The sequence below is a fragment of the Asterias rubens genome, chromosome 1, assembly GCF_902459465.1.
Source record: "Asterias rubens chromosome 1, eAstRub1.3, whole genome shotgun sequence".
Taxonomy (NCBI): domain Eukaryota; kingdom Metazoa; phylum Echinodermata; class Asteroidea; order Forcipulatida; family Asteriidae; genus Asterias; species Asterias rubens.
In genome coordinates this window covers 22,828,303-22,853,706 of record NC_047062.1, presented here as the reverse complement: position 1 = coordinate 22,853,706, position 25,404 = coordinate 22,828,303, and the positions used below count along the sequence as shown (strand labels likewise).

The window sequence follows — 25,404 nt, the reverse complement described above, 5'->3', positions numbered from 1 at the left end:
AAAGAATGGTCTAATCGTTTAATAACGAATTCCAAGAGTATTAGCTAGTTTACTTGAGCAACAGCGACCCCCCCCCCCCCCCCCCAACCTTTGACTGGCCATTCTCGGGACCCCAATAGCTACATTTTGACTTCGGATAGGGATTAGGGACTTCTCGCACGAAAACGAGGCTTGAATCAAGTCTATCACAAGGCTCCCTAGGCCCTCATCACCATACGACGTGTACAAACGACAGGTTGGGGGCGCTGTTGCAATTATACGGCATACGTCCACGACGCCACGCTGAAAAATGGAAAGCCCTGAAGAAATATCAGAAAATGGTGCAACAGAGCCATCGCAAACCGAAACACCTGTTATCAGTAGTGACTACGACCCAAGTATTCCTACAGATGAGAAAGGTACATACGATCTTCTTTTGATTTTGTTGGAAATGCTCAATGCAATTGTTTAATGTTGATGTTTTTCACTTTTTGTTAGTCGTGCATTTCAATGCATGCGAGTCGAGTTGGTGCATGAAATGAAGTCACCATCGTTTATGCTGTGCATATGGGTCTACTCGGTCCTAGTCAGCTCGGTCTCAAGCAAATTTTGACTTGAGTCTCAAATCTCAATAAGGTTTATTGCGAATAGCAAAATAGGAAAAGTTTCCGTATGGCGCCACCACTTTTTCATTCGATATAAAATAATATAGGAACTTATTTACCTGATTGATATATCCCTTTTTGTAAAAATGAGTGAAAAAGTGGTGGCGCCATACGGAAAGTTATCCGCAAAATAACAAGAGAGGGCGCTGTTGAACGCACACAAAGGTATAGGCGTTGCGTGCGCGAGTCGTACAAACTGCATAGTAACCGCCCCATATTCCTTCCCACAATGCAGTGCGTTTCTGAATCGCGATAAACCTTATGGGAAATGGCTAGATGGTTTTGTTTATAATTTGTCATTCATTAATAAGGTTTATCGCGATTCAGAAACGCAATGCATTGTGGGAAGGAATATGGGGCGGTTTCTATGCAGTTTCTACGACTCGTGCATGCAACGCCTATACCTTTGTGTGGGGTCAACAGCGCCCTCTCTTGATATTTTGCTTTTTCGCGATAAACCTTATGAAACTGTTTTGTATTGTATTGTATTGGGTACTTCTCTTCACTTGTCTTGGCAATTAAATTTAATTGAATTTTTTTATTTATTTAATTTAGGCCTACTCATTCATCAAAATTATGATCAATGTTAGATTTTTTGTGGCATCAGCCGAGTAGTTTTACACTAAAAGTTGTTTCCTTTTTTTATATTTAGTATTAGTAAGGAAAAACAACAATGAATTCGCCTATTTAAAGCCATTGGACACTTTCGGTAAACAGTATCAGTATTGTCCAAGACCAAAGGCCTACACTTCGTTTATCGCAACTTATAATATATGTAAAATAACAAACCTGTGATAAATTTAGGCTCAATCTGTCATCAGAGTCGGGAGAAAATAACGGGAAAACACACCCTTGTTTCCGCACATTTCGCCGTGTCATGACTCATGTTTAAAATAAATCCGTAATTCTCGAGAATTGATCATTTGTTTTAATGTTTTCTCAAAAAGTAAAGCATTTCATGGAATAATATTTCAAGAGAAGTCTGTTACCATTACCTTCTTTAAACCCTCCAAGTTATTTGTAAATTTTTGAACTTTTATTTTTTTGTTCTGTTTCGAAAGTGTAATGGTTTTAATTTTCCATGAATTTAATTTTGAGACCTCGGATTTAGAACTTGAGGTCTCGAAATCAACCATCTAAACACACACAACTTCGTGTGACAAGGGTGTTTTTTTCTTTCATTATTATCTCACAAGTTCGATGACCGATTGAGCTCAAATTTTCACAGGTTTATTATTTAATGCATATGTTGAGACACACCAACTGTGAAGGCTAGTCTGACAATTATCAATAGTGCCCACTGCCTTTAAGGTGTATTATTGCTTTTGGTTTACATTGCGTTGTCTTTATTCGTCATGCATAAAGTGGTGGCAGGATACAGTAACTTTCCCGTGTCGAATTCACTCAAATGAGATATTGAAAAAGTGTTTGCAGGACACGGACAGTTATCCACAAAAAAATTCTTTTCAACATCTTGGTTTATTGAAATCTGTCCTCTCATTTTTTTAACGGCTTCTCATTACAGATGTTAGTGATGGTATCACACCCTCTAAGATGAAAGTAGCGGAACTCCGCTCAGAACTGACGGTTCGGGGTCTGGACTCAAAGGGAGTCAAAGCTGCTCTCGTCCAACGTCTGGAGGAGGCAATATCGGCTGGTCCTGGAGGTGAAGCCATTGTGGGAGCAGAAGATGGGGATGCGGAGGAGAAAGAAGATGATGCCATTGTCTTAGAGGAGGTCAAAGAAGATGAAGTGATGGAAATAAAAGACGCAGAGGACTCTGACGATACAATTACTGAGGATCAGAAACAGCAAGAAGACGAACCCATGGAGCAAGAAGCCACCAAGCCGCAAGAATCAACAGAGGATAAGATGGAGGAACCCGAGACAGAGCAGCCAAAGGCTGATCAGAAACCCGCCGAGGAGGCGGCCCAGCCAGCAGAAGATGCCGGAACCACACAAAAAGATCCTGTTAAACCAAAAGAGAAGGCGACTGATGCTAAGACACAGTTGAAGACAAAAAAGGCAGATGCTACTTCCACTAAGGAAGCTACTGAAGTCAAGAAAGTAGTGGAAGTCAAGCCAGTGGTGGATGCTACCAAACCGGCAGCAGAGCCAGTCAAGAAAAGTGAGAAAATGACAAAAGAAGGTCAGTAAATCCCTTTTAGTCTTTAGTCTAACATCATATCTTGACGTCTAGTTCACAAGATTCAAACTGGGCCCAATCTCATGGCTCGCTTACCACCGCAGGCCTGGAGTTACACACACAAGCAAAACTCATTGATAACCTGTGAAATACAATTGATGTAAGCACGGAATTCCCTGCCTCCATAAATACTGATTATTTGCTAACGGTAAGCAGCTCTGGAATTCCCAGCTGGCATAAACGCCTGTTACTTGCTTACGGTAAGCAGAACCATGAAATTTGGCCCTGGGGTCAATTACACAAAGAGATAGTCCTAAGAGATTTAAAAAAAACGTACAGCTAGTCCCAAGAGACCGATCCATTAAGCTCCGCCCCATTGCGTATTGACCAATCACAATGCAACGCAGGTCTGACACTAAGGTCCGACATGCGTGCGCGTATCTTGGCGTGCGCGGCAGAGTTGTGCAGAAAGGCATTGGAAAGCCCCACGTGTTCTTGCTCACACGTGCGCCGTGGGCGGAGCCTACTGGATCGGTCTAGTTAGGACGAGTAACTCTTCCTAACTCGAGATAAGACTAGTCCTAATTTTTTGTGAAATCCACCCCTGGTCTCTTGCTCAGTGGTCTAGTGGTAATACATGAATGCTCTAGAATGGCAGGGGTTCAAATCCAACTCGAGTAGAAGATGTGAGATTTAAATTCCTTGCAGAAGTTTAACAGAGTTTTTCAACACATTTGATGAAAATTCTTACATGTATTGCTTTGATTTTTTCTATTTTCTATAATAGAGAAGGCAAAGGCTGATGCGGAGAAAGCTCCGCCACCAGAGCTTGAAAAATACTGGAAGGCAGTCAAGGACAAACCCACGGACTTCACTGGATGGACTTATCTGCTGCAGTATGTGGAGCAACAGGTAAGAGGGAAAATAGTTGCTGAATCCTTGTACCTAGGGTCAGGTCTGTATGCTGCTTTTTGAAAGGGCAAGGGCACCAAGGCATCTTCTTCTTGGGAAAGGGCACCCTACAAGGAAATTGTAAATTTCTACTGGATCATGTCTACAAGGGCACCAAGGCAATGACCAAGGGGGCATGGAGGCAATCGCCTTTGTTGCCTTCGTGAAGTATCGGGCCTGAGATTTGAAAGGATGTTCAAAGAGTTCTACTTTTTATGACCTCTCTCTTTGCCTCTCTTTGACTTAACTTGAGCAAAGATGACTTGTGACTTGACTTGACCTCAGGAAAAATGACTTGGTTACAACTCTGCCTTAAAGCATTGAGTAACATGCAGACTATTTGTCTCTTCTGTCACTTTAGGTTCATATGCCATCAGTGAGGAAGGCCTTTGATGCTTTCCTCGCTCGTTATCCGTATTGCTATGGATACTGGAAGAAGTACGCAGATATGGAACGAAGGAAGGCCAATGACATCGAGAAGGCACAAGAGGTAGGTTCAAGATCTCAAGATAGTTCGGTTACAACCCAACTCTCCAACCCCACAATTTAAAAGTTTTTCACCAAAAGCTTTCCAGTTAGATTAAAAAACAATTTGCAGAGAATTTGTTGTGTCACTGCAATGAACTCGCTCATGCAAAATGCTTCGCAATGTTACTTATGACAAAGTGTTTGAAATACATGCATTGCATATGTATGTAAATACAGCACCATAGTAGCAATGGTTTTGATGTTGCTGCAACCAAACATTTACTTGATTTTTCAGATTTGATGTAATGACTAACCTAAAAGCAGCCACTTGAGCGTATCAAATTTGATGAGAAAGCTATTTAAATCTGTTTATAATATATTTGGTAATAATTTATATGTAATTTTGATATTGCATTTTTCGTAATTATCAAAATTAGGCCCCAACCTCAACCTCATTGAAGTTGTATGTCAAAACGACAATACTTTGATGTCGATACCTCAGATAAAAATTAATTTATTTCAGCAAGATCACTTGTTCCCATTTCAGTTCAAGCTCTTTCATGAGTGTAGTTCACAAAACCCATTTCGAAAACCAGATTGACCCTTTCTCCCTGAGTAATTGTTTTGACATCTCGGGATAAAAAAAAGTTGGCCTCTGATTTGTGGAAGTGTCGTGGCCGAGTGGTTAAGAGTACCGAATTCAAACTCTGGTGTTTCTGTTCTGCAGAGTGGGGGTTCGAATCCCAAGCCGGGTGTATAAAGCGCTATACAGAAACCGATTATTATCGTTATGGGAGTATGCCTGATCCCATGTCAAGAATAACGATTAACTACTGTGGTCCTTGGTCTAACAGAAACATAACGTTGGGTTTAGAATGATTGCTGTGGGTAAAGACACCGAGCTTATCCCCCTTGTATAGTCAATAATTTTGAATTGTTAATTCATGATATTTTCTCATTTGCAGATAACTTGGATTAAGTTTAAAGCACCTTGCGACAAAAATGATTACCATAAGAGCAAAACTTATAACGCGCACATATCCACCGATAGAGTGCTCAAGGCGCCTACAATAACACAATACAATTATCTTACAAGAAAGACTTTTGCGAAGCCCCAAGATGCGCAGGGGGTCTAGCGTATTGGCAACTAATGTTAATAGGGCTATCGCATAACAACACCATAGTGCTCACGATGTGAACCAACCATCATTAAATTTCACATAAACAAACTTTCTCTGTTACTGAAAATTTTGACGACACCTTCAGACATTGATTTACAGTATACAGATTCTTTGTCACTGAACAACCGTCACCCTAAATAAAAACAATAAAACAAAAACATCACATTAAAACAAGTATGGAATAAAAAAATATAAAAATAAAAAAGAATCAGAGTTGACAAAAAATTAATTACTTGGGATATAGTAGAATGATTACAAAAGTTTAAATAACATAATGTTAATGTAATGGCTTATTGTTTTCTGTAGATTTATACGTTCATTTATGACTTCAAACACATTTTAATACACATTAATATTATGTAACTCAAAGGTTTTAATTAGTAAATGTCATTTCTTGATATTGTGTGTGCTCAGAATACCTTCAACGATATTCGGGGACTTGCAAAATAAATAATAGTAATGTGTTGGTATTATTAAATGTGTTAGTTTTAACAGATAGGTGCCCTAACACTAATTTCTCCACAGGATTTAGTTAGTGGAAACCAACCGACATCATCGATCGTGAACACCAGCTCCTGCGTACAGCTTGTTGTAGTTTACCTGAACTAACAAGTAGAGTAGATTTTTCCCAACAACAGGTCAAGAAGTCTCATGTTTGCTGGAACAACTAAACAAATATTAATGATAATAGTAGTAAATTTGGGTGATTAATCTGAGTATCTAAGCTCCGTTCACTTTAATTTCCTATCCATTTATTTTGCATTAATATAAATAATGATGTAGTCTTTTTTATTAGAGAGTCTATATGTTATACAATAAAGGTAACATCTTTCAACTGCTGCTTTTAAAGAAAAAATCTTTTTCAAAATTTGTTCATCTAATTTTCTGGAATTTCGTTTAACCTGTCTTTATGGTGGTATCACAAATCTGTTTTTTTTAATGCTTTATTTGTTAAGAACAACATGTTCAAGTGCTTTGAATGCAGCTCTGTCGTTGCATGTTCAGAATCAAAATTGAAATGATGAAGTTTTGTGAAAGCTAGGGGATATAAAAACAAAACACACTAAGTGCAAACAGATGAAGTCTTATTGAGCAAAACACTATACTTTGCTATTAAAAGAGAAAATCATTACACACTCAGAATCACCATTGGTTTGCTGGTGATGGAAGCTTTTGAAATTTTGTGAAAACAAAAAAGCAGAAGGGGCGGAATAAGTTTGATCAAGTTCGCAAGTTTATTTTTTGTCTGGGAGGAAATCATAGCCCCCTTCAAATGACACAATTGCGTTTGATTTGATATGCGGTTTTGTTATTGGGAACTTTTAGCAGTGAGTCTTAGCACACAGACACACACAACACTCTCGGACACTCAACAACAGGGTACTTGGAAAGTGATCTGGGTCGGTTGGTTCATAATCGCAACCCCAGAGGAATAATCTCCGGATCTTGGCCAAAGCGTCCGATGATGACATCAAGGATGTGGAGTTTGTGTTCTGAAGGTTTATATACTTAAACTAATCAGGCCTAGAACAAGTTATGTTATATATTATAACACAGTTTCAAAAAATTACTATGTTTTGTTTCCTCCCAGTTATTATTATGATGTATGGTTCAATTGATGAATGATGTTTTAATATATTGTGGGAAGGGATAAAGATATGCGATTATACATTTTTTTTTCTTTTTTTTACCTGTTTTTGTTTCTTTCACTTCCACTTGGGTATTTGATTTGTTAGTGTGTTAATTGTTTCTCCATTCTCACGCTTTCAGTCTTGACAACTCTGCCCAATTTCTTTGATGTGAGCCTAAAATTGGATCACCACAATCGAAGTACCATTAAAGAAAAAGATTTTTGGCTGAATGGAGAAATTGTATTTAGGGGAGGGGTGGGTTTTGAAAATGGTTAGTTTTGAATTATAATCTTAGCATTGTTTGGGGTTACCAAGTGGAAGTGAAAATCCTGACGACTGGTTCTAAAAGTGTTGGCTCTTGTTGCATTTTTTTCCTTGGATAAGGTGTTTGAGTCGGGCATGAAGGCAATCCCTCTTAGTGTGGATCTGTGGTTGCAGTACATCCAGTTTATCGCTCAGACGGCTCCCAAGGACAGTATCACCGACAGACTGAGAGAGTAAGTTTTTTTATCAAATTATTTATCCTGAACTTTTCGGTACCACATTTTCAAGTCATAGTTTTGCCCACAATGCAAAACCACGTAAGGGTGTAGGTGTTTGTGAACTAGAATGTTCATTTTGGTTTTTACCCATATGCACCAATCTGTGTTAGCACTGTATACTCGGTACTTTCCCAAGTTCTGTAAAAAATAATCCAAGGCATATTACTTGGGCGGGATTCAAACCCACGGCCTTTGCAATTCTAGAGCAGTGGCATTCAAACTAGACCACCGAGATTGCTAAGACCACGTTTTAGCAGTGGGTACTGCAGCAATTTAAATAGATGTCAAAAAGCAATGTTAATTTATGCTACCTTAGTACTTTGGGATAGCAATCCACATCTCCCTCGGGCACTAACTCTGCATTTTAGATGCAATATTTACATACACTATTTATTTTTTAGGAAAACTTGGCCTAACCTTATCCCCTGCGTATTTCTACCTCTTCAGAGTGTACGCCAGGGCCATCGCTGCTGCTGGTACCGATTTCCGCTCAGACAAGTTGTGGGATATGTACATCAGCTTTGAGAAGGACAGGAAGGAGTGGTATAAAGTGACCAAGATCTACGACCAACTCCTGACGATCCCCACTCAGCTTTACAGTCACCATTTTGAAAAGTAAGGCTCTTAATCAAAACAAAACATAAGCAACAACAATAACCACAGCACCAACAATATCATTTATTTGCAGGATATAACTAAACTTAAACATTTTCTTAAGTTTGATTGAACTGGGGTCCTAGAGGCGGAAGGCAAGGCAAGAGGCCACTACACCAACCTGGCCGCCTAACAGGTGCTGCTGTGACTAAAGGAAGCTGAGTCTTTACATGAACAAAGAATTGGGCCAGGAGATATAAATTACTAGAAATGTCTCTCCGAAATGTTTCACTGTTGTGCTCGGAAGGAGTTCCAGGCCTGTACGCTTCATTTTGGAAAGGGCAAGGGCACAAGGCATTTTTTCATTTGTAAAGGGCACCTTATGAGGAAATTGTAAATTTCTACTGGAGCATTTCAAGGGCACCAAGGTAATGACCAGGAGGCATAGAAGCAAACGCCTTGGTTGCCTCCTTGAAGTATCAGGCCTTGAATTCTAAAGTGAGTCTACTTTCCTGTTTCTAGATTTAAAGAGCACGTTAATAACAAGGGTCGCCATCCCAAAGACATCCTCTCTGTGGATGAGTTCATCAAGCTTCGCATGGAGGTGGTTGACGAATTGGGAGTAGCCGAGCCTGGGACAGAAAGCTTTGGGGACGACGGTGATGTAGGGCCCCCAGGGGATGAGGAAGCCCCACCTGGGGTGGACGTTGGAGTTCCAGGGATGGATCCTCTTATGTCCGTCAAACCAGGTGCTAGCTCCAAGGTAAAGGTCTCCGCTGTAAGTTTCAGAAAGATTTCCAAAGTTGTTGCCAAACAACTCCAACACCAAACACTCTTATACTTAAAGGCACTGGACACTATTGGTAATTACTCAAAATAATTATAAGCATAAAATCTTACTTGGTAATGAGTAATGGAGAAGTGTTGATAAGATAAAACATTGTGAGAAACAGCTCCCTCTGAAGTAACGTAGTTTTCAAGAAAGAAGTAATTTTCCACAAAATATCTGATTTTGAGACCTCAGAATTAGATTTTGAGGTCTCGAAATCAAGCATCTGAAAGCACACAAATACATGTGACAAGGGTGTTTTTTCTTTCATTATTGTCTCGCAACTTCAATGACCAATTGAGCCCAATTTAAGGTTTGTTATTTTATGCATCAAGTAAGAAGACTGGTCTTTGACAATTACCGGTAGTGTCCAGTGTCTTTAAGTAGGATTTGAAAGTTTGTATGGTGGAACTACGATATAGTAAGGTTTGCGGTAACACCATAGTATGAATATCTCTGAATGAGTTGAGGTGGTTCTGAGAAGAACCAATGGTTTCAACTTGACGTTTCGATCAGTATGTTCTGATCGTCTTCTGGAGAAAGCTGAACCATCCCAACTCATTTAGAGATTATCATTACATGGTGTTACCGCAAACTTTACTATACTCCTATACTTGTTTTCATGTTTGGAAAGTTGCGTAGATACATTGAGTAAGTTGTGATTTTTACTGGAATTAAATTTCTTAGTGATGTAAAATAATATTTGTGAACTTTTTGTTGTCATTTTTTCTTTTGTTAACAGCAAGTCGACGAAGAGAATGAAGCTATCCGAAAGAAAGTAATCGAATCACGTCTGACCATCTATCGCCTGACAGAGCAGGAAGTCAGTAAAAGATGGGCTTATGAGGAAGGGGTGAGTTTAACCTTGGCCAAATTTCAAGAGCTGCTTAAAGCCCGGTTCATACTCCCTGCGAATGCGAAGCAAATTTGACGTGGATTTGACGTCACAACCCTCCTTTCGCAGCGGTATTCCCAAGTGAGTTGAGCAGAGTTGAAGTGCTGCGAATTATTTGTTGCGAATTTGTGACGTTAACATTCGTATCGCATTCGCAGGAAGTATGAACTGGGCTTAACCCTTTAGCACTCGTACCGCCCGAAGGTGCTCTGCGTATTACGTGGCATACTGCCGGCACACGACCTCGAAGTTTGACATCATTTATTTTGAGTTCTAAACAAGCAAGCTTTTGCATAATTACGATGACTCTTACACAATTTTTGGTGAATGTGTATGGCACAATGGTACCTTGCTTTGCCCAAATTTGTCCCAAAGTCTTCAGTCACGTGCATCAAGTTTGAGCGTCAACTTGTGACCATGCAAATAATTCATCATCGTGTCGCCCGTAGGCGGGATCCCCGGTGTTGACTCAAATCTTCCCTGTCCTTTATGCAGGCAGCCAACTTTGTTGTGGTCTCTGCCCCAGCATCTCTCCTCAGGACACCGACATAGCTCAACCTCTGTCTTCCCTTTGTAACTGGCTTGTTTATTGGCATTGCTACTAGACTAAATGTATTAAGTTTACATTTATTTGATGTGTATTTGCAGATAAGAAGACCTTACTTCCACGCCAAGCCCCTTGAGAAGTCCCAGCTGAAGAACTGGCGGGAGTATCTGGACTTTGAGACGACCAACGGCACCCACGAGAGAGTTTTGATCCTGTATGAGCGCTGCCTAGTGGCCTGTGCTCTCTATGAGGAGTTCTGGATGAAGGTAGGATCCATGAGTCCCACTGGTCTCTCGTTTGCCTTGACCCTACCCTCGGTCTCCTAATCGTTTGATTGTTATTTTTAAATCATATATAAATGTATACTTAAAACTAACAAGTGGAAATTTCATTTCAAAAGTTTGTCACGTTTTGTAAGACGTCCAAAAATACGGAGCAAATATGTCCATGCAGGAAAATACTATGTTCTTTGCTGGAAAATACTATGATAAAGTGCCTTGAGCATCACTGAATGAAGGATATGTGTGCTATATAAGAATCCATTATTATTATTATTTTTTAACATCGCAGTACGCCAAGTACCTTGAGCCGCACAGCATTGAGGGTGTGAGCTCAGTCTACAGACGAGCCTGCAACATCCATCTTCCCAGAAAACCAAGTATTCACCTTCGCTGGGCAGCATTCGAGGAAAAACAAGGTATGGTCTTTCTTGTGAAGCCTCATTCAATGAATCTGGTTATCTGTTAAAGTACTGGACACTATTGGTAATTGCTGAAAATAATTTTTGGCATAAAAACTTAGTATGCACAAGCACAAGCAAAAATTCCCTGCTAACTTGTGAAATATGTGTGGCGTAAGCGTGGAAATCCCTGCTTCTGTAAGTGTTGATTCTTTGGTAATATGATAAAGCAGAGCCATGAAATTGGGTCCAGCTCGGGACTGAAAACCCAATCCATATGCAAGGTTCTCTTCTGAGGTGGGATTCATGGAAGGCAGGGAAAGAAAAAAACACTGAGCCAACCTGATCCCCTAAGATGTATTTCTGTTAAAAAGTATCTGTTAATTCAGCAATTTACTAAAACGCTTAAAGTGGTAATTGAAGGTTGAATACTGTTGCTCGCTCTTAACCATGATGCTTCGTCCTTCGGATGAGATGTTCAGCCATTGGTCCCATGTGTTTTGTAACAAGCTTAAAAGAAATAAGTGAGCTTAACTTAAAGAGAAGGGGGTTCTCCCCGGTAATCCTGGTTTGATTGGCTGCGTATTGCGCCACAGCACCTTGTAAAACCATTACATGGTGCTTTGAAGAGTAGGCCTCATACTTCAAAACGTAGCTCCATATAAGATAAGATAAGATAAGATAAGAACTTTATTATCCCACACTGGGGAAATTAAAACTGGCCATGATTCATACAGTACAGACAAAAACGCTTAAAATTATTTAACAACAAACAAGACAAAATAATAAGCGCTTTGATACACCCCAGGGGTTTGATAAACGCTATATGAGAACCTAGTATTATTGTTATTATTATTATTTTGTTTGATAGGGAACATGAACATAGCCAAGGAGGTCCTCAAGAAGCTGGAGGAGAACTTGCCGGAACTCATCATGGTGACCCTGGAACGAGTGAGCCTGGAACGCCGGGTCAACAACAAAGAGGGGGTGGTGGACATCTTGAAGAATCGCATCACGGCGCACAATCAGCAACAGATCAAATTCTTCTTGAGCTCCAAGCTGTCCAGATATTACGCAAAGGTCAGTGCGGGTGTATCTGTGAAATTAAGCCTGGTTCATACTTCATGCAAATGCAAATGTCAAACGAATTTTGATGACACAAGAAAATTTGCTTTGTATGAAGCGTTCGCAGGAAAAATGAACCGGACTGTAACCCTCCAACTTGGTGTAATGTTTATACCAGTAAACATGAGGGCTTAAACTTTGTGCGTGAAGGGGCATACCAGTTTTCCTGTATTTATAGTATGGGGCACTTTTATGTCCAGTGCCAGTAAAGAGAACCTCAGTTATGTATAAAATTATGAAGCGCTAACAGAGACAACAAAGTACTAGTAATAACAAAGTGCAATATGAATGGAAAATTGTACGTTATTCATCTTTCTTTTGTTGCATGCAGGTTCTCAATGATGTGATGAGTGCCAGGAAGGTGCTGTATGAAGTTCTTGAAGAGGCAAAGGTCAGTACACCATTTGGTTATCAGAGATACGCATTATATGTTGTGCTACTTTTAGTGCTTAAGCAGCTCTATGAAGCTGTGCCCAGGGTCAATAAAGTTGGAGCGCCATGAGAATCACTGAGCTTCACTTTTATCAATCAACATCATTGTCACTATTCTCATTAAGAAATCAAATCAACCTCTACTGTAAGAATATTCATTTTGGTTTTACCCATTTACACCGATGTGTGTTAGCACTATCAGGGTTCTCCCCAGGATTTTTCAAAACTGTGGGGCTTTTAATTTTGGATGTTCACAATCCCAGCATGCGAGCGCGAAGCGCGAAGCCCCCTACGGCGTGGGGTCCGATACGCTAGCTTGTACGTGGGGAGAACCCTGACTATATACTCAGTACTTTCCAGAGATTTGTGAAAAACAAACTCACAGGCATACTACCCGCTGGGATTCAAACCATCGACCTTTGCAATTCTAGATCAGTGTCTTACCAACTAGACCAGGAGATTGCCCGGTAGCTTGAGGCAGTTCGAATTACATGTTGTAGCAGTGGGTACAGCAACTGCTTAATAGATGTTGAATTTGCATTATTTTGTTGTTGATAACCTGTAGGATAAATCCAGAGTGTACCTGCAGCTACTGGACCTGGAGATCCAGCAGATTCCCAACAATGAGCCCATCATCCTGGATCTCTTCCAGAAGGGAGAACAGTCCAGCACCAGTGTGGACAACAAGATGAAGTTCTCCCAGCGGCGACTCACATACCTGATGGACTTCGGAACTGATGTGTCTAAGTGAGTTTTTATCCATTTGCACGTCTAATTTAACATCTGTGATAGAATCATCTGTTACTAGATTAAAGGTTGCGCCATTCAAAGAACATGGCTCTGCTTACCACCAAGGTCTGCACTGACAATGGCTTACGCGCAAGCACCAAATTTCTGCGCTAGCCATGTAAGCGAAGAATGCTCGGTAACATGGAGAACACTCGCGCACGTAGTTCCCAGCTAAACGTGAAACATGCTTGACGTAAGTACAGAATTCCCTACTTCGGCAAGCGCAGTTCTGTGCTTATGGTAAGCAGAGCCATGACATTGGGCACTGAAGTTGGGAAAAATGATCATTGAAGAATGGATTGATTTTCTCTTTGATTCCTACCCCAGATTACAAACTGCGTATGAGGAACACCAGGAGTTACTGAAGGGACAGCTGGAGATCCTACAAGCTGCAAGCAAAAAGAGAACTGCGGAGGCAACGTAAGTAGGGAAACTACCCTTCCCACCATTCCGCTTGTGAATTTTACTAAAATCCTCATTAATTTTCAAGATTTTGCCCATGACATGAATCCCTCACTCAGTGTTAATGAAGATGCATGTAATAAAATTTATCTTCATAAAGTCGTCAAGTTTTTGAGAAAAAAACAAAACAAAAATCACAGCGAGAAATGTTTTTGGGAGAGTTGCGTAAAACCGTTGTATATGCTAAAATAGTTTTCATCTCACTGAGACGAAAATTATTTTAGTGAAATTGTTTTACTCATTTCTCAAAAACTACCGCACCTAAGCAAGAAATAATTTAGGGAAAATTTTCTACCATCATTATCTTTAAACCATGTAAGTTTAATATAAATCTGTGGACGTTTGTGTCGTACTAAAAGCAACCAAACCTTTTGAAAGGTGTGGCCAATATTGGTAACGTTGAAAAAATATATGGTCGCACATTTGCACATAATACATGGTATAAAGATGCTCATGGTAAAAAAAATTGGAAAATCGAACGCAACAAAAGCAAAAATTGTATGCTGCTGAAAATTCCATGTTTTTCAGTGAAACCAGTGGTAATTCAAAGTCCCAGTCGCCCGGCGCTCATGCTACTTCTGCTGTAGAGAGACCAGCCAGACCAGTTCACAAGAGCAATGCATTTCCAGCATGGAAGAGAGGGTCTGACTTGAACTCTGTACACGGGTATTCTAAACAAGTTATCATTTTATTTTAAGAAAAATAAGTTTTTGTTTTCAGAGAGGGCTGTGGTAATGATTCGGGGGGAAAAATCAGTTCAAATGGCATGATAACTTAGTTTGTGTTTTGTCCTTTGTTCAATATGCTTACTGTAATTCTTTGTTTTTCGTTGCAGCACTCCGACCCAACCGGAGAAGAAGGCCAAGAAAGAGACCACAACCACTGCAGCTGCTGCAACGCCGTCGACGACACCAGCCAAGACCCCCGCGGTCACTTCAACGCCACCCCAGGGACAGATGCCACCAGCCCAGCCCTACAACGGACCAGCGGACTACTCACAGTCTCCGCAACAAGCGGGCCAGAATGCTGCCGCCTGGGGCAACTACAACCAGGGGGCCCCGTACGGCCCACAGGGTCCTCCTCCTAGTTATGGGCCCCCTCCGGGACCAGGCGGTTACAATGCACCTCCCAATAACAACTACAATCAGGTAAATTTGTTTGGAAGTATCCCGTCACAATACAGTGCCAGGCCTGTATGGTTTTTGAAAGGGCAAGGGCACCAATGCATTTTCTCCTTGGTAAAGGGCACCTTACGAGAAACTTGTAAATTTCTACTGGAGCATTTCAAGGGCACCAAGGCAATGACCAGGTGGCATTGAGGCAATCAACTCCAATGCCTCCGTAAAGTGTCAGGCCTACTGTACAATGTGTCGTGCCGTTCATGGCCACACTGTCTCCCCTCCACCTTTGTTGTCTTTTTCATAGAGCTGCTTTAAAAGCAAAAAATATTGCTTGATAAATTTTAGACTGGCAGAAATGATTTTGGTCGGAGATGGTACATGTGAGATGGTATTTCCACTGGTAATCATAGCTCTTGTGCTGAGCTTCTTTTTTGTGTTGAAGCATCTCCATAAAATCGGGCGCTGGCCAAATTTTGAAACCAATTGTGTCAATCAAAGAGCAGTTTGGTATATGGGCAGTCTTTTATCATCTTTGACCTCTCTCTTTACAGCAGTACCAGCAGTACCAACAAGCCTGGGGAAACTTCAACCAGGGTTACTACCCACGTTAACATAAGCCTCACCTCACCTTATCATTATGATGTCTGTGAAGATACTGGCTTAACTTGTGAAACCATAGTCCCATGCTACAGCAGAGTAGATCAACCAACTGGATGATTGCTTTTTTTCTGCTGCACTGTTAGACTGTTACACTTCTTGATGACCTATTAAGGATTTGACTGTGCAAGTCTCGCATGTAATCAAATTGCTTTTGGACCATGGTCCCTTGTTTGTGTTAAGATAATCTTCCCATCAAGGGAACTCGGCAAACTCCCACAAAGGGATATCAACACCAAGCCGGCAAAAGCCAATCTCTCTCATACAAACATTGGTTAAACATTGGTCATTAATTAATAATTGCTTCGTATTGGCATGAAGTATGAACCGGGTTTAGTCCAATTAATTGAATACGTGCGAGACTGGCACAGTCTATTAACTTGGGTCAATTTGTATAAACAAACAAGTACACTGGTTCATTTGTTTGCATTTGTTATGAGAATGTATTGTTTATGTTATTCGGTCGGCCAGTGAGACTTAAAATCATTAGCAAATTCAGCTTGTAAAATATATTTAAGAAGTAATATGTTTTACCTGTATGGCAGTTACAGGTTGAATAGCTTCTGAATGGCACCCAAACGAAGGTATCTTTGGTAAGAGTGCCAGCACGTTAATCTGGATGTAGCAGGTTCAAATCCCGATCTAGTAAATTTTTCTTTTGTTCATTCCAGAATTTATTTGAAACTCACTCAACTGGTATCATGATGAGAACACCATTGTTAGATGATGACTCTTAAGTTAATAATAAGAAAAAAAACAGTATTTGCTGGAGATTGTTCAAAATGTAGTGTAGTCATGAATATGGACTAGGTTTTTTTGTCTTTAATGGTATAACGTTCATGAAGTTTTAAAGAACCCATGTTGAGTATGAAATGCATTAAAATACCATAAGTATAACATTAAACGTGCTTGTGGTTATTTTTATTCATTAGGTAATATTTTGCTTTTGTATTAGTTCAGTTCCACAAACCTTTGCTCAGTAGGGTTTTAATTTTACAACATTCAGGGAATGTGAAAATAGAACATGCTGTAGCAAACTCCTTACCAACCAAAAGGACCTATGGTATTATGCAAAAAACAGATAATGCCCCGACAATTCGACCCTAGCGGCAGTAGAGTCTTTCTCTAAGGGAATGTTACAAAACTTGCTCTTTCATGGTTTTAGTTGTAATTTGAGCGTGACGACAGTTTTTCTGTTAAAGGTATTTACTACTTGATTTTGAATCACATCAGGTGATCAACAGCCACAGCCACCACTTCAAACGTAGGTTAATTTAAACTTTTTTTGATGAAGACCAAAACAACTTATTTGCTTTGCCTGACATGATGAAACAAACTCACTTCTATTAAAGATGCATCGTTTTTTCCCCGCCATTATGTTATTATTTCAAACTGTCTTGTGTTTCTTCATTTTCTGTACTTTTTCAAATAAAAATACTGAAGAGAACATTCATTCGTTGTCTGTGTGTTATTTTGTTGTCGTTAGTTGTCATTGGTTTGTGGAAGAGCAAATTGAAGAGCATGTTGAAATTCGTTTTGTGCTTGATATTTTACCAATGACTTTTAGTTAATTTTAATAATAAAAGACTAATATGCAAAACACTTTTCATGATTTCTTATTGCAATTAAAGAGGGTTATGGTTAGGCCAAGGGTTGGGGTTTGGGTATGGGTTGAGTAATAGGAAAAAATATGGTCTGATTGGGTAAAATCATAAGAAATAAAGTTTTTATGCCGTTTTTTTGCACATGACAATTAATTCTCGAGGGGAAATAGGAAGCATAGTTGCAAATTTTTTTAACTGAATTATATTTTAATTGATTAATTATTTAGGAAAGCAATTTCCTTTTCCTTTCGCGAGTAAAACAAAAATCAAACACATGGAGGGAATCCCGACCTTGCGGTCGATGACGTCACTTATTTATGACATCATTCTGCTGTGTGGCGGCCATTTTGTAGGGGTTCCCTCGTTTGGGTCGTCTGCCGAACTTCGGGAGGTGGTTTCGAGCTCAGAATTCTGTACGTGTCTTACCTTATTCTCAACAGTGGCACTATTAAAAGATGGCTGAATTAATATCAGTGAACATTTTTGTTGGGAATACAACCTTCGTCGATGTTGAGGTTTACGAACTCTGGCTGGAGGGATATTCGTGTGAGTTTATCTCAATATTTCTCGTAACAACACATAATTTGTAATGTGTGTAAATGAATGGTTTGCATTTTTGGTAAATGTAACCTATTTAATTTAAAATTAGCATTGGTTATTTTGTGGAATTGAAGCCTTGTTCAACCCAGAGAATCGAGTTTTTCGATTGCACAATGATTTGCCTTCTGAAGTCAAGAAAAACATTATCTCAAGTTTCTGCAAAGCAAGTGCATTATTGTATTGTTGTACGTGTAGGCCTAAGCCCTAACTGTTTTCATTGTTTATGTAAGTAATGATTGTAAATGATTGATATGTTTATATTTTGATGCATATTGAATTAATTAGTTGGATTTAGCATGTTTAAACTAGGTCTAGGATTAGTTTGGTTTTGGTAATACTTAACACTAGTTTGGTTTTGGTTACAATAATTTTAACACTCCGGCGAGGGTCGAACACCGCTCAGGTGTTACGACCCTTGTCAATCAGAGGGTTACTAATTGTAACTAGACTAGGACTTACCTAGGTAGATAACTATTAAGCTCCATCCTGATTCTTGGGTCACCTTTGCATTCTGACATATGAGCAGTTACAATAATTGTAACGCTCTGCCTGGCGAGGGTCAAAGCTCGGGTCTTCCCTAACGCTCTGGCGAGGGTCAAAGCTCGGGTCTTCCCTCGCCTGAGCGTTACAATTACTGTAACTAGTGTAATGTTTTAGGTAACTCATTTACTAAACTTATACAAAAAATGATGCATGCGAACACCTGCAGGCATATTTCTATACTAGACAGGGCAGTTTAACCAAAAGTGCACACATTGTCAATAATTATCCCAACTAATCATGTACACAAAATCTCATTTAATTCTCTCTACGCAGCGCATGATGCTTCCTCAATCCGCTACCAGAAGTTATCACCGAAGATGGCTGGTTTGAAGTACGATCTTCTGAAGAGTGACACGACGGATAACTACCGCATGTTCATGGGGATAGAAAAACACCTCCGTAACCCGATCACCTTGTCCCATCAACCTCTGTTTCAAATCTCGCCAGACATACAGAAGATGCTAATTGAAAAGTAATTTTATGTTACCTGTTAAGTGTTTTTCCACACTCCCTATTTATTCCTATTAGATGCAAAAAATAGTTAGCAGCCCTAACAGAGTCTTTCCCAAAGGCTTTTATTATTATTATATCACACTTAGATTTGACTAAATTTATTATGTTGGGCTACTACTAGCAGGGTTGTGCCCAGGATTTCTTTAGTGGTGAAAAAAATGTTTCCATGGAAACCATTGCGAGATGACAGTTACATGGTAGATCATTTTTAAACAGACTGATTTTTAAAATTATTTTTATGCAGATATTACGAGCTTGATTCTCTGGTGGCTCGTGAGATTCTTGGGAAGAAATTGTCGAGTAAACACCGCAAAGATTTGGATGAAATTGGCGAGAAGACCAAAGTGTCCCTCAAAAGCTGCAGAAGACAGGTGAAATTAAACACTCATTCAGTTTCTATTCATTCTGGTTTTACCCATATTCACTGTAGACTCACTACTTTCCCAAGTTTAAATAGATGTTGTGACACTGCTCTAGAATTGCAAAGGTCGTGGGTACGAATCCCACCTGAGTAATTCCCTGTGATTTTTTTCACAGAACTCGGGGAAAGTACTGAGTATACAATGCTAACACACATGTGTGTAATGGGTAAAACCAGAATGAACATAAATGAAATAATTGAAATTGAGTTCTCATTCAATTTGTTCTCATGATGATTAACATTCCAACTGTGCTATGTAGCCCTATGTTGGTGTCCTTATTTTGTTAAAATCTTTGTTCGGAGGGTCAGTCAGAAGGCAACAAGAGAAATATAAGAGTTTCCTTTGCGAGGGTTTATTTTCTTTCGTGACCTTATTTTTGTACGTACTCTGTTAATTCTTTTCATTTCTGCAGTATGATAACTTCAAGAGAGTGTTCAAAGCAGTGGAGGACATGGAGGGACCGATGGTGAAGAACATCCAGACAAACTTCCTACTCTCAGAGGAACTCGCCAAGTATGTTTTTTTTTTTACAATAAACCCCCTTGCTTATCCGTCACAAGGTCAAATAGCGCCCTCGCTGAGGCCAAAGGAACATGTGTCTTTCCTTTGACCTTATTTTGAAGTTTTTCTGGCAGGTGAAGAACATCCAGACAAACTGCCTTCTCTGTAGTGCTTTATAGGCCTCACCTTGCCAACATATGACAACATCCTTTTTGAACATGCAATATCTAAGGTACATATGATTTTATCAGATCCAACAAACCCCCCTTTTTAATCACATTGTTTTTAATAGATCCAGTCTTAGACTTTGTGTTCCTCGTACAAACCTTACTCGATACAGCCAATCCTTTGTCCCCAACTCCATTCAGTTATTTAACACATCAGCTGTAAGGAAATAGGGGTATTTACTTGCAGGTTTGTTCACAGCAGGTTTTCTTATTAACTGGACTGCTTTATAAATTTGCTCATATTTAGGTGAATGTTTTATTTGAGTGTGTATATTTCTGTCTTTTTAATCTGTATGACCTTGTAATCATTGTTTTTAACTAATAATTGGTTTATTCTTATGTGCCAATGGAAACTAAATTGCTGTATATTTATGATGTGGACAATAAAATTCTAATTCTAATTCTAGGTATAATTCCACTCTCATCAGGAGCTTGCCAAATATTTTTGTGTTTACAAAAAAAAACTTTCATCAAGCCCTACTTTCCCTCTGCAGGAAGTATGCAGCTATTGTTTTCTTTGCCAACAACCGTTTTGAAACGGGGAAGAAGCGCCTGCAGTACCTGACCTTCTCCGACTTTTCATTTTGTGCGGATGAGATGATCGTTAGATGGACTGCAGGATCAAACGGTATGTGTACTTGGGTCATTCAAGAAGGATACATTTTCACTCTTTGTCATAGCAAAAAATAAACACGTAAGTAATAAGTTGTTTTTAATATTTGTTTGCACTCGTACTTTGTTGACGTTTTATGTCATCTAGATGAAATCCTCAAATATTTTATAACCAATACTTTTGCCATTGTTTGCTAATTATAATTTTCTAAATATTCATATTGGCACATTTCACACCTAGCAGCGCACTTGCACGCACCTATTCTGCCCGCGATTTTGGGAGTTAAAATGTACACAAAGCAATGGGAGACTTTTGGACACTAGGTGGCAGCAAACTTACCGGGTGAATTTCCATTGTTTACGTAGTTCTGATCGTGCGCACATGACCGAGAGCAATGGATTTTACCTGGTAAGTCTGCTGCCACCAAGTGTCCCAAAGGTCTCCCATTGACTCCTAAATTGGTAGCATTGTGTGGAGGTGGGTTAATGTTGTCATGCAAGGGTTTGTATATAATAGTATACTATGTTTCGAAAGGTACTGTACTGTACCGGACCATTATAGTGCCGTACCGAACTTAGGTTCAATCGTTCGACTATTCTGTTTTTTGTTCGCATTGTGTGAACATTTGGTTGATTCCCCATGGCAGTTATAATATAACTAATATTTTGTATAGTAATTAATGGTTTTAATGTAAATTGCTTATTTGTTTATTAAATGTGTTCTTTAGTCTGTCAACTGTTAATTACAATGTAGCTGTATGTTAGTCTCAATAATGTCATTAGCAATATTGGATTACTAAATGATGCTATTTGTGCCTACTTCAATGCTGTTAACTTGTGGCAAAGCTCTTTGTTGTGTGTGTTTTTATGGTTTTTTTTACTTTTTTTACTTTTTGATATTTTCTTTTTTTCTGTAATAAATTGCTGTTGCTCCTTTTATATTTTCTACTTTTTTGTTCGTAACTGTACATTTCAGCTTGTAGTTGCTGTATTGCAGTATTTTAATAAACCATGAACAATAATATAATAATAATATACTAGTTATAAATAAGAACTTCCAAAGCATTGTAATATCTTTTAACCTGTGCGATTCCTTACCTCAAACTGTTCAGATTCCAGAAAGGAAGACTTGGATGCGGATTTCGACCGAGAGTTTCTGCAAGAGCTTAGAGAACTCAAGGTTCTCATCAGTGATAAAGATGCAAGTGATCAACACAAAGGGTAGGTCAAAAACATATCGGATATTGCTGTTTTCAAATAACAATGCAGGTTGAACATGATTACACAGAATTGTTTTTTTTTGCTAAGAAAACAGTTGCTGAAAACATAAACTATAACATAAACTATAACCAATTTCTTTTGTGAAAGATTAAAGGAATTCGTTCCAAGGAAAATTTGTTAAATTAAAATGATTAAACTTTTAAAAATGCAGTTATAGTAGGTATTGCTAGCTAGAATGTGTACTTTTTGTAATGCTGTGGTTTTACATTGCATCTGCATAAATGCATTTATTTTTTTACTAATAATAAAAATTAAGTAGACTGTTTAAATGTGTCTGACATTCATTACAGGTTGATTTGTAGTTCCCTTAAAGGGAAGATAACAGAGAAAGCTTTTGCCGACATTGAATCAAATTTCAAGGTAAGCATTTGGAGGTTTTAAAATATATGTTAATTTTGTGTACAAGGTCTCTTCCCCCCCCCCCAATCCAGCGCATTATAACTTCATTTTTGTGTAACTGCGTTAAAGTTTATAAACTAATAAACCACAAGCCTTAAAGTTTGAACAAACCTTTAACTTGTGTTTCTCCCTTGTTGTATAGAACCTTTCGCGGCCTATCGTCAACATTGCCAGTGGCATGATTCATTCCAGGGAACTGAGAGACTTCTTCAATGATGTCGTAGAGAAGGTGTGATTATATTTTATATACTTCGCCTCCCCCATAAGATGATCCCCTGGCTGCCGCTTCCCAGGTTGTATAAGAAACTTGGGTGCGTTCCCTGGCTTACATCCGTGGCAGTTGTGTGCCATCTGACTGGCACTCATGAAGAAAGATATTGAAAAAGTTGGGAGACCGCCAACATAGGGCTAAATATCTCAGTTGGTAGACCTGGCCCTCTAATGCAGAAGCTCTTGGTTCAAGTCGCACTCTAGTAAAAACATTCTTTGTTCAACTCCAAATCATTGAACAATTATCTTAGAACAAGTCCTGTAATTTTCATAAACGACACTATCTAATGGAAAATGAAGGCATCACAAAACTGAACTCGACCCTGGAGCCCCCTCCGATGTGTTCTTCGTCTTTGGTCCATTAGGGCGTCAGCCGTCCCGTGATGATCCGAGAAGTGAACTCCTTCCACGCGTCCCTGTCCAGTGCGGTCTTCCTGAGGCCATGCAGTCTCCTCCAATGTGTACCAGTTTAAAGTAAACACAATATTGGCTTGTTTTTGCATTGGTAGATTATTGATCCCACGAAGGCAGCACAGTGGACTACAACGGACATGAGCATGTTCCTGAAAAGTTACACCGCCAACAGCTATCAACTGGAGGGAATGGCAAGGTTTGTATTATTGGGGCTTCAGTTGAATTGTTGTCGCCCAGAGTTAATCTTTTAGAGACAATTCATTTCTATATTATCATCACAAAACGTTGAGACATTACTAATATTGTTAATGTCTTTCATCAAATTTTGTCTGTAAAAAGGTCATTAGGAATATGATGAAACAGAATATTTGGTTTTGTGCTTAGAAATTTGGACCCTATGAAACATACTATGTTGGAAAATTTCATATCTGGACATGATCTTTACTTTGACCTCTTTATGTGAATAAAAGTAGGTCAAATCTTGCGGCCGCTTTGGAATTTTGGGTACAAGCCACTTGTGGCTGCGATGGCCTCTAAAGGGTTAAATATCAAGCAAATGAGCAATTTTATTCCAACCAAGCTATGGAGTGTTACAATATGTTAGTTACTTTGCCCCTGATGGCAAGTTAGGCTTGTTGGAGATTTCTCGTTTTACACCTTATAAATAAATATAGATGCTTGTACGATTTCATTATGCATCTACCCAAAGACTGTTTGAGTACCGGTAGTGCCAGTGTCCAACATTTTAAAACGTAACCAATTTTCACTGATCCATGGCTGAAAAATTTCCCCTGGTATTATGGCACTTCTATGAGGGAAATGTAAATTTATATTAGAACTTTGCAAAGGCAGGTCACTACAGAAATAGCTGTTGGATAATTTGGGGCATGTTTTTTTTTGGGGGGGGGGCAGGGGAACACTATAGCCTGCTCAGGGAGAACCCAATGGCAAAAGTAAATTTTATCCCAAGATGCGTAACAATTAAAACTCATTCACATCATTTCATGTCCATTTCACGATTTGTGATTTATTTTGTTTGTGCAACAGGCATACCCGTCTGCATGCTACACTGGACCGATACATGACCACATTAACAAAGTGCATCCAATGCATGTACCACAGCTGATACCCTCCAATCAGCAGGTACCATCAATTGTTCAGCAAGAGCCTAATAGCACTTGGAGCTTGGGCCCTAGTGTCAGCTACACCCCCCTTCTCAGATGCGGACTTCAAAAAAAGCCATTTAACTGGAGGTATGGTTAAAAAAATACACAGTTCTTATTTAGAGCTTCATCTACTACCGATGGACGTCTGAAAGCGCTCAGTATTTTTTCCCAAAGGTATGTAGAGCTAGGTGTTGAAGTATGAGACCTACATGGTATTCCTTCACATAGTACCATGTAATGGTTTACAACTTGATGTGGCACAATATGCAGCCAATTAAAAACTGTACCAAGTTGTTGATTAATAGACAAGTACATGTAAGTCAACTAGTGTACAACTGAAATTGTCATTGTGAATTATGCTACTAATATGCCAATGCAAGGATGTACAAGTGTAGTTATGCAGCAAAAACACATGACGTTTATGATTGTTCAGTGTCTTTCCTCGGTTGAATACATGCAATGTGGATTTGTGTGGTGAAAACAATGAACTGGTTATTTTGTTTGCTGAAGTTACAGTTCCACTTAGAAAAGCAGTGTTCAGTGGTTGATTTAGTGTATTGGCTGTACACCATGGGCAATGGTCAGTTGTTTTGCTTTCTGCAGTCTGGCATTCATAAAGCACTGGGCCCTATTTCATATAGCTGCTAAGCTAAACAAAAAACAAACTGCTCACCAGATGAAGGTTACCAGCCAAAATACCATGCCTCATGTATTATTACCAAATGGATTCCTGCGTATTTTTGCTTAGCAGAATTTTGTTGTTAGCAATATTTCCTGCCCAAGCAACTCAATAAAATATTGCACAGGTGTTAATATCTTGTAACCCACTACCAGTTTCATAATATTAAATGATGGATTTATAACACAAATAACACAAATTGATGTGTGAAGTTGGCACTAAACCTTTTTATTATTGATCATTCAACAGGCCATTTCGAGATATGGTGGGCACAATACTTTGACACTATTTGGTTTTGTTAAATGTATCAATACCAAAAACCAAACAGTGCACTCACTTATTGTCCAATTGCTAATGGAAAGTCTGAACACATCCATTGACGGAATAACAGTAAGATGTAAATAATTGTACATAATGAAAATGTCTATATTAAAACATACAGTTTAAATCATTCAGTGTCTTCCATAGTAATTTATTTCT

At 39.2% G+C, this 25,404-nt stretch overlaps 2 protein-coding genes across 6 annotated transcripts; both read left to right on the top strand.

Annotated features, from left to right (window-relative positions):
* The first annotated feature begins 183 nt into the window (after positions 1–183).
* On the top strand, positions 184–17,140 carry LOC117288590 (pre-mRNA-processing factor 39-like). Of its 5 annotated transcripts, none has more exons than XM_033769518.1 (17): positions 184–398; positions 2,170–2,793; positions 3,578–3,702; positions 4,103–4,231; positions 7,406–7,518; positions 8,011–8,178; positions 8,680–8,935; positions 9,729–9,839; positions 10,530–10,694; positions 10,999–11,125; positions 11,979–12,187; positions 12,564–12,623; positions 13,230–13,411; positions 13,781–13,873; positions 14,444–14,581; positions 14,751–15,063; positions 15,591–17,140. In XM_033769518.1, exons 1-17 carry the CDS (start codon positions 290–292, stop codon positions 15,645–15,647), a joined length of 2,979 nt encoding a protein of 992 aa, XP_033625409.1. In that variant the 5' UTR covers positions 184–289; the 3' UTR covers positions 15,648–17,140. The 5 variants fall into 5 exon arrangements, with proteins under 5 accessions (XP_033625409.1, XP_033625400.1, XP_033625416.1 ...); XM_033769509.1 differs by having other exon boundaries at positions 185–398; positions 15,588–17,140; XM_033769525.1 differs by having other exon boundaries at positions 187–398; positions 8,680–8,920; positions 15,588–17,140.
* Positions 17,141–17,659: 519 nt separating this feature from the next.
* Positions 17,660–25,375, top strand: LOC117299568 (acidic fibroblast growth factor intracellular-binding protein-like). The gene is made up of 10 exons (XM_033783121.1): positions 17,660–17,843; positions 18,714–18,912; positions 19,198–19,324; positions 19,788–19,888; positions 20,598–20,731; positions 21,828–21,936; positions 22,287–22,356; positions 22,538–22,624; positions 23,175–23,275; positions 24,127–25,375. Exons 1-10 carry the CDS (start codon positions 17,753–17,755, stop codon positions 24,203–24,205), a joined length of 1,098 nt encoding a protein of 365 aa, XP_033639012.1. The 5' UTR covers positions 17,660–17,752; the 3' UTR covers positions 24,206–25,375.
* Positions 25,376–25,404: the final 29 nt, after the last annotated feature.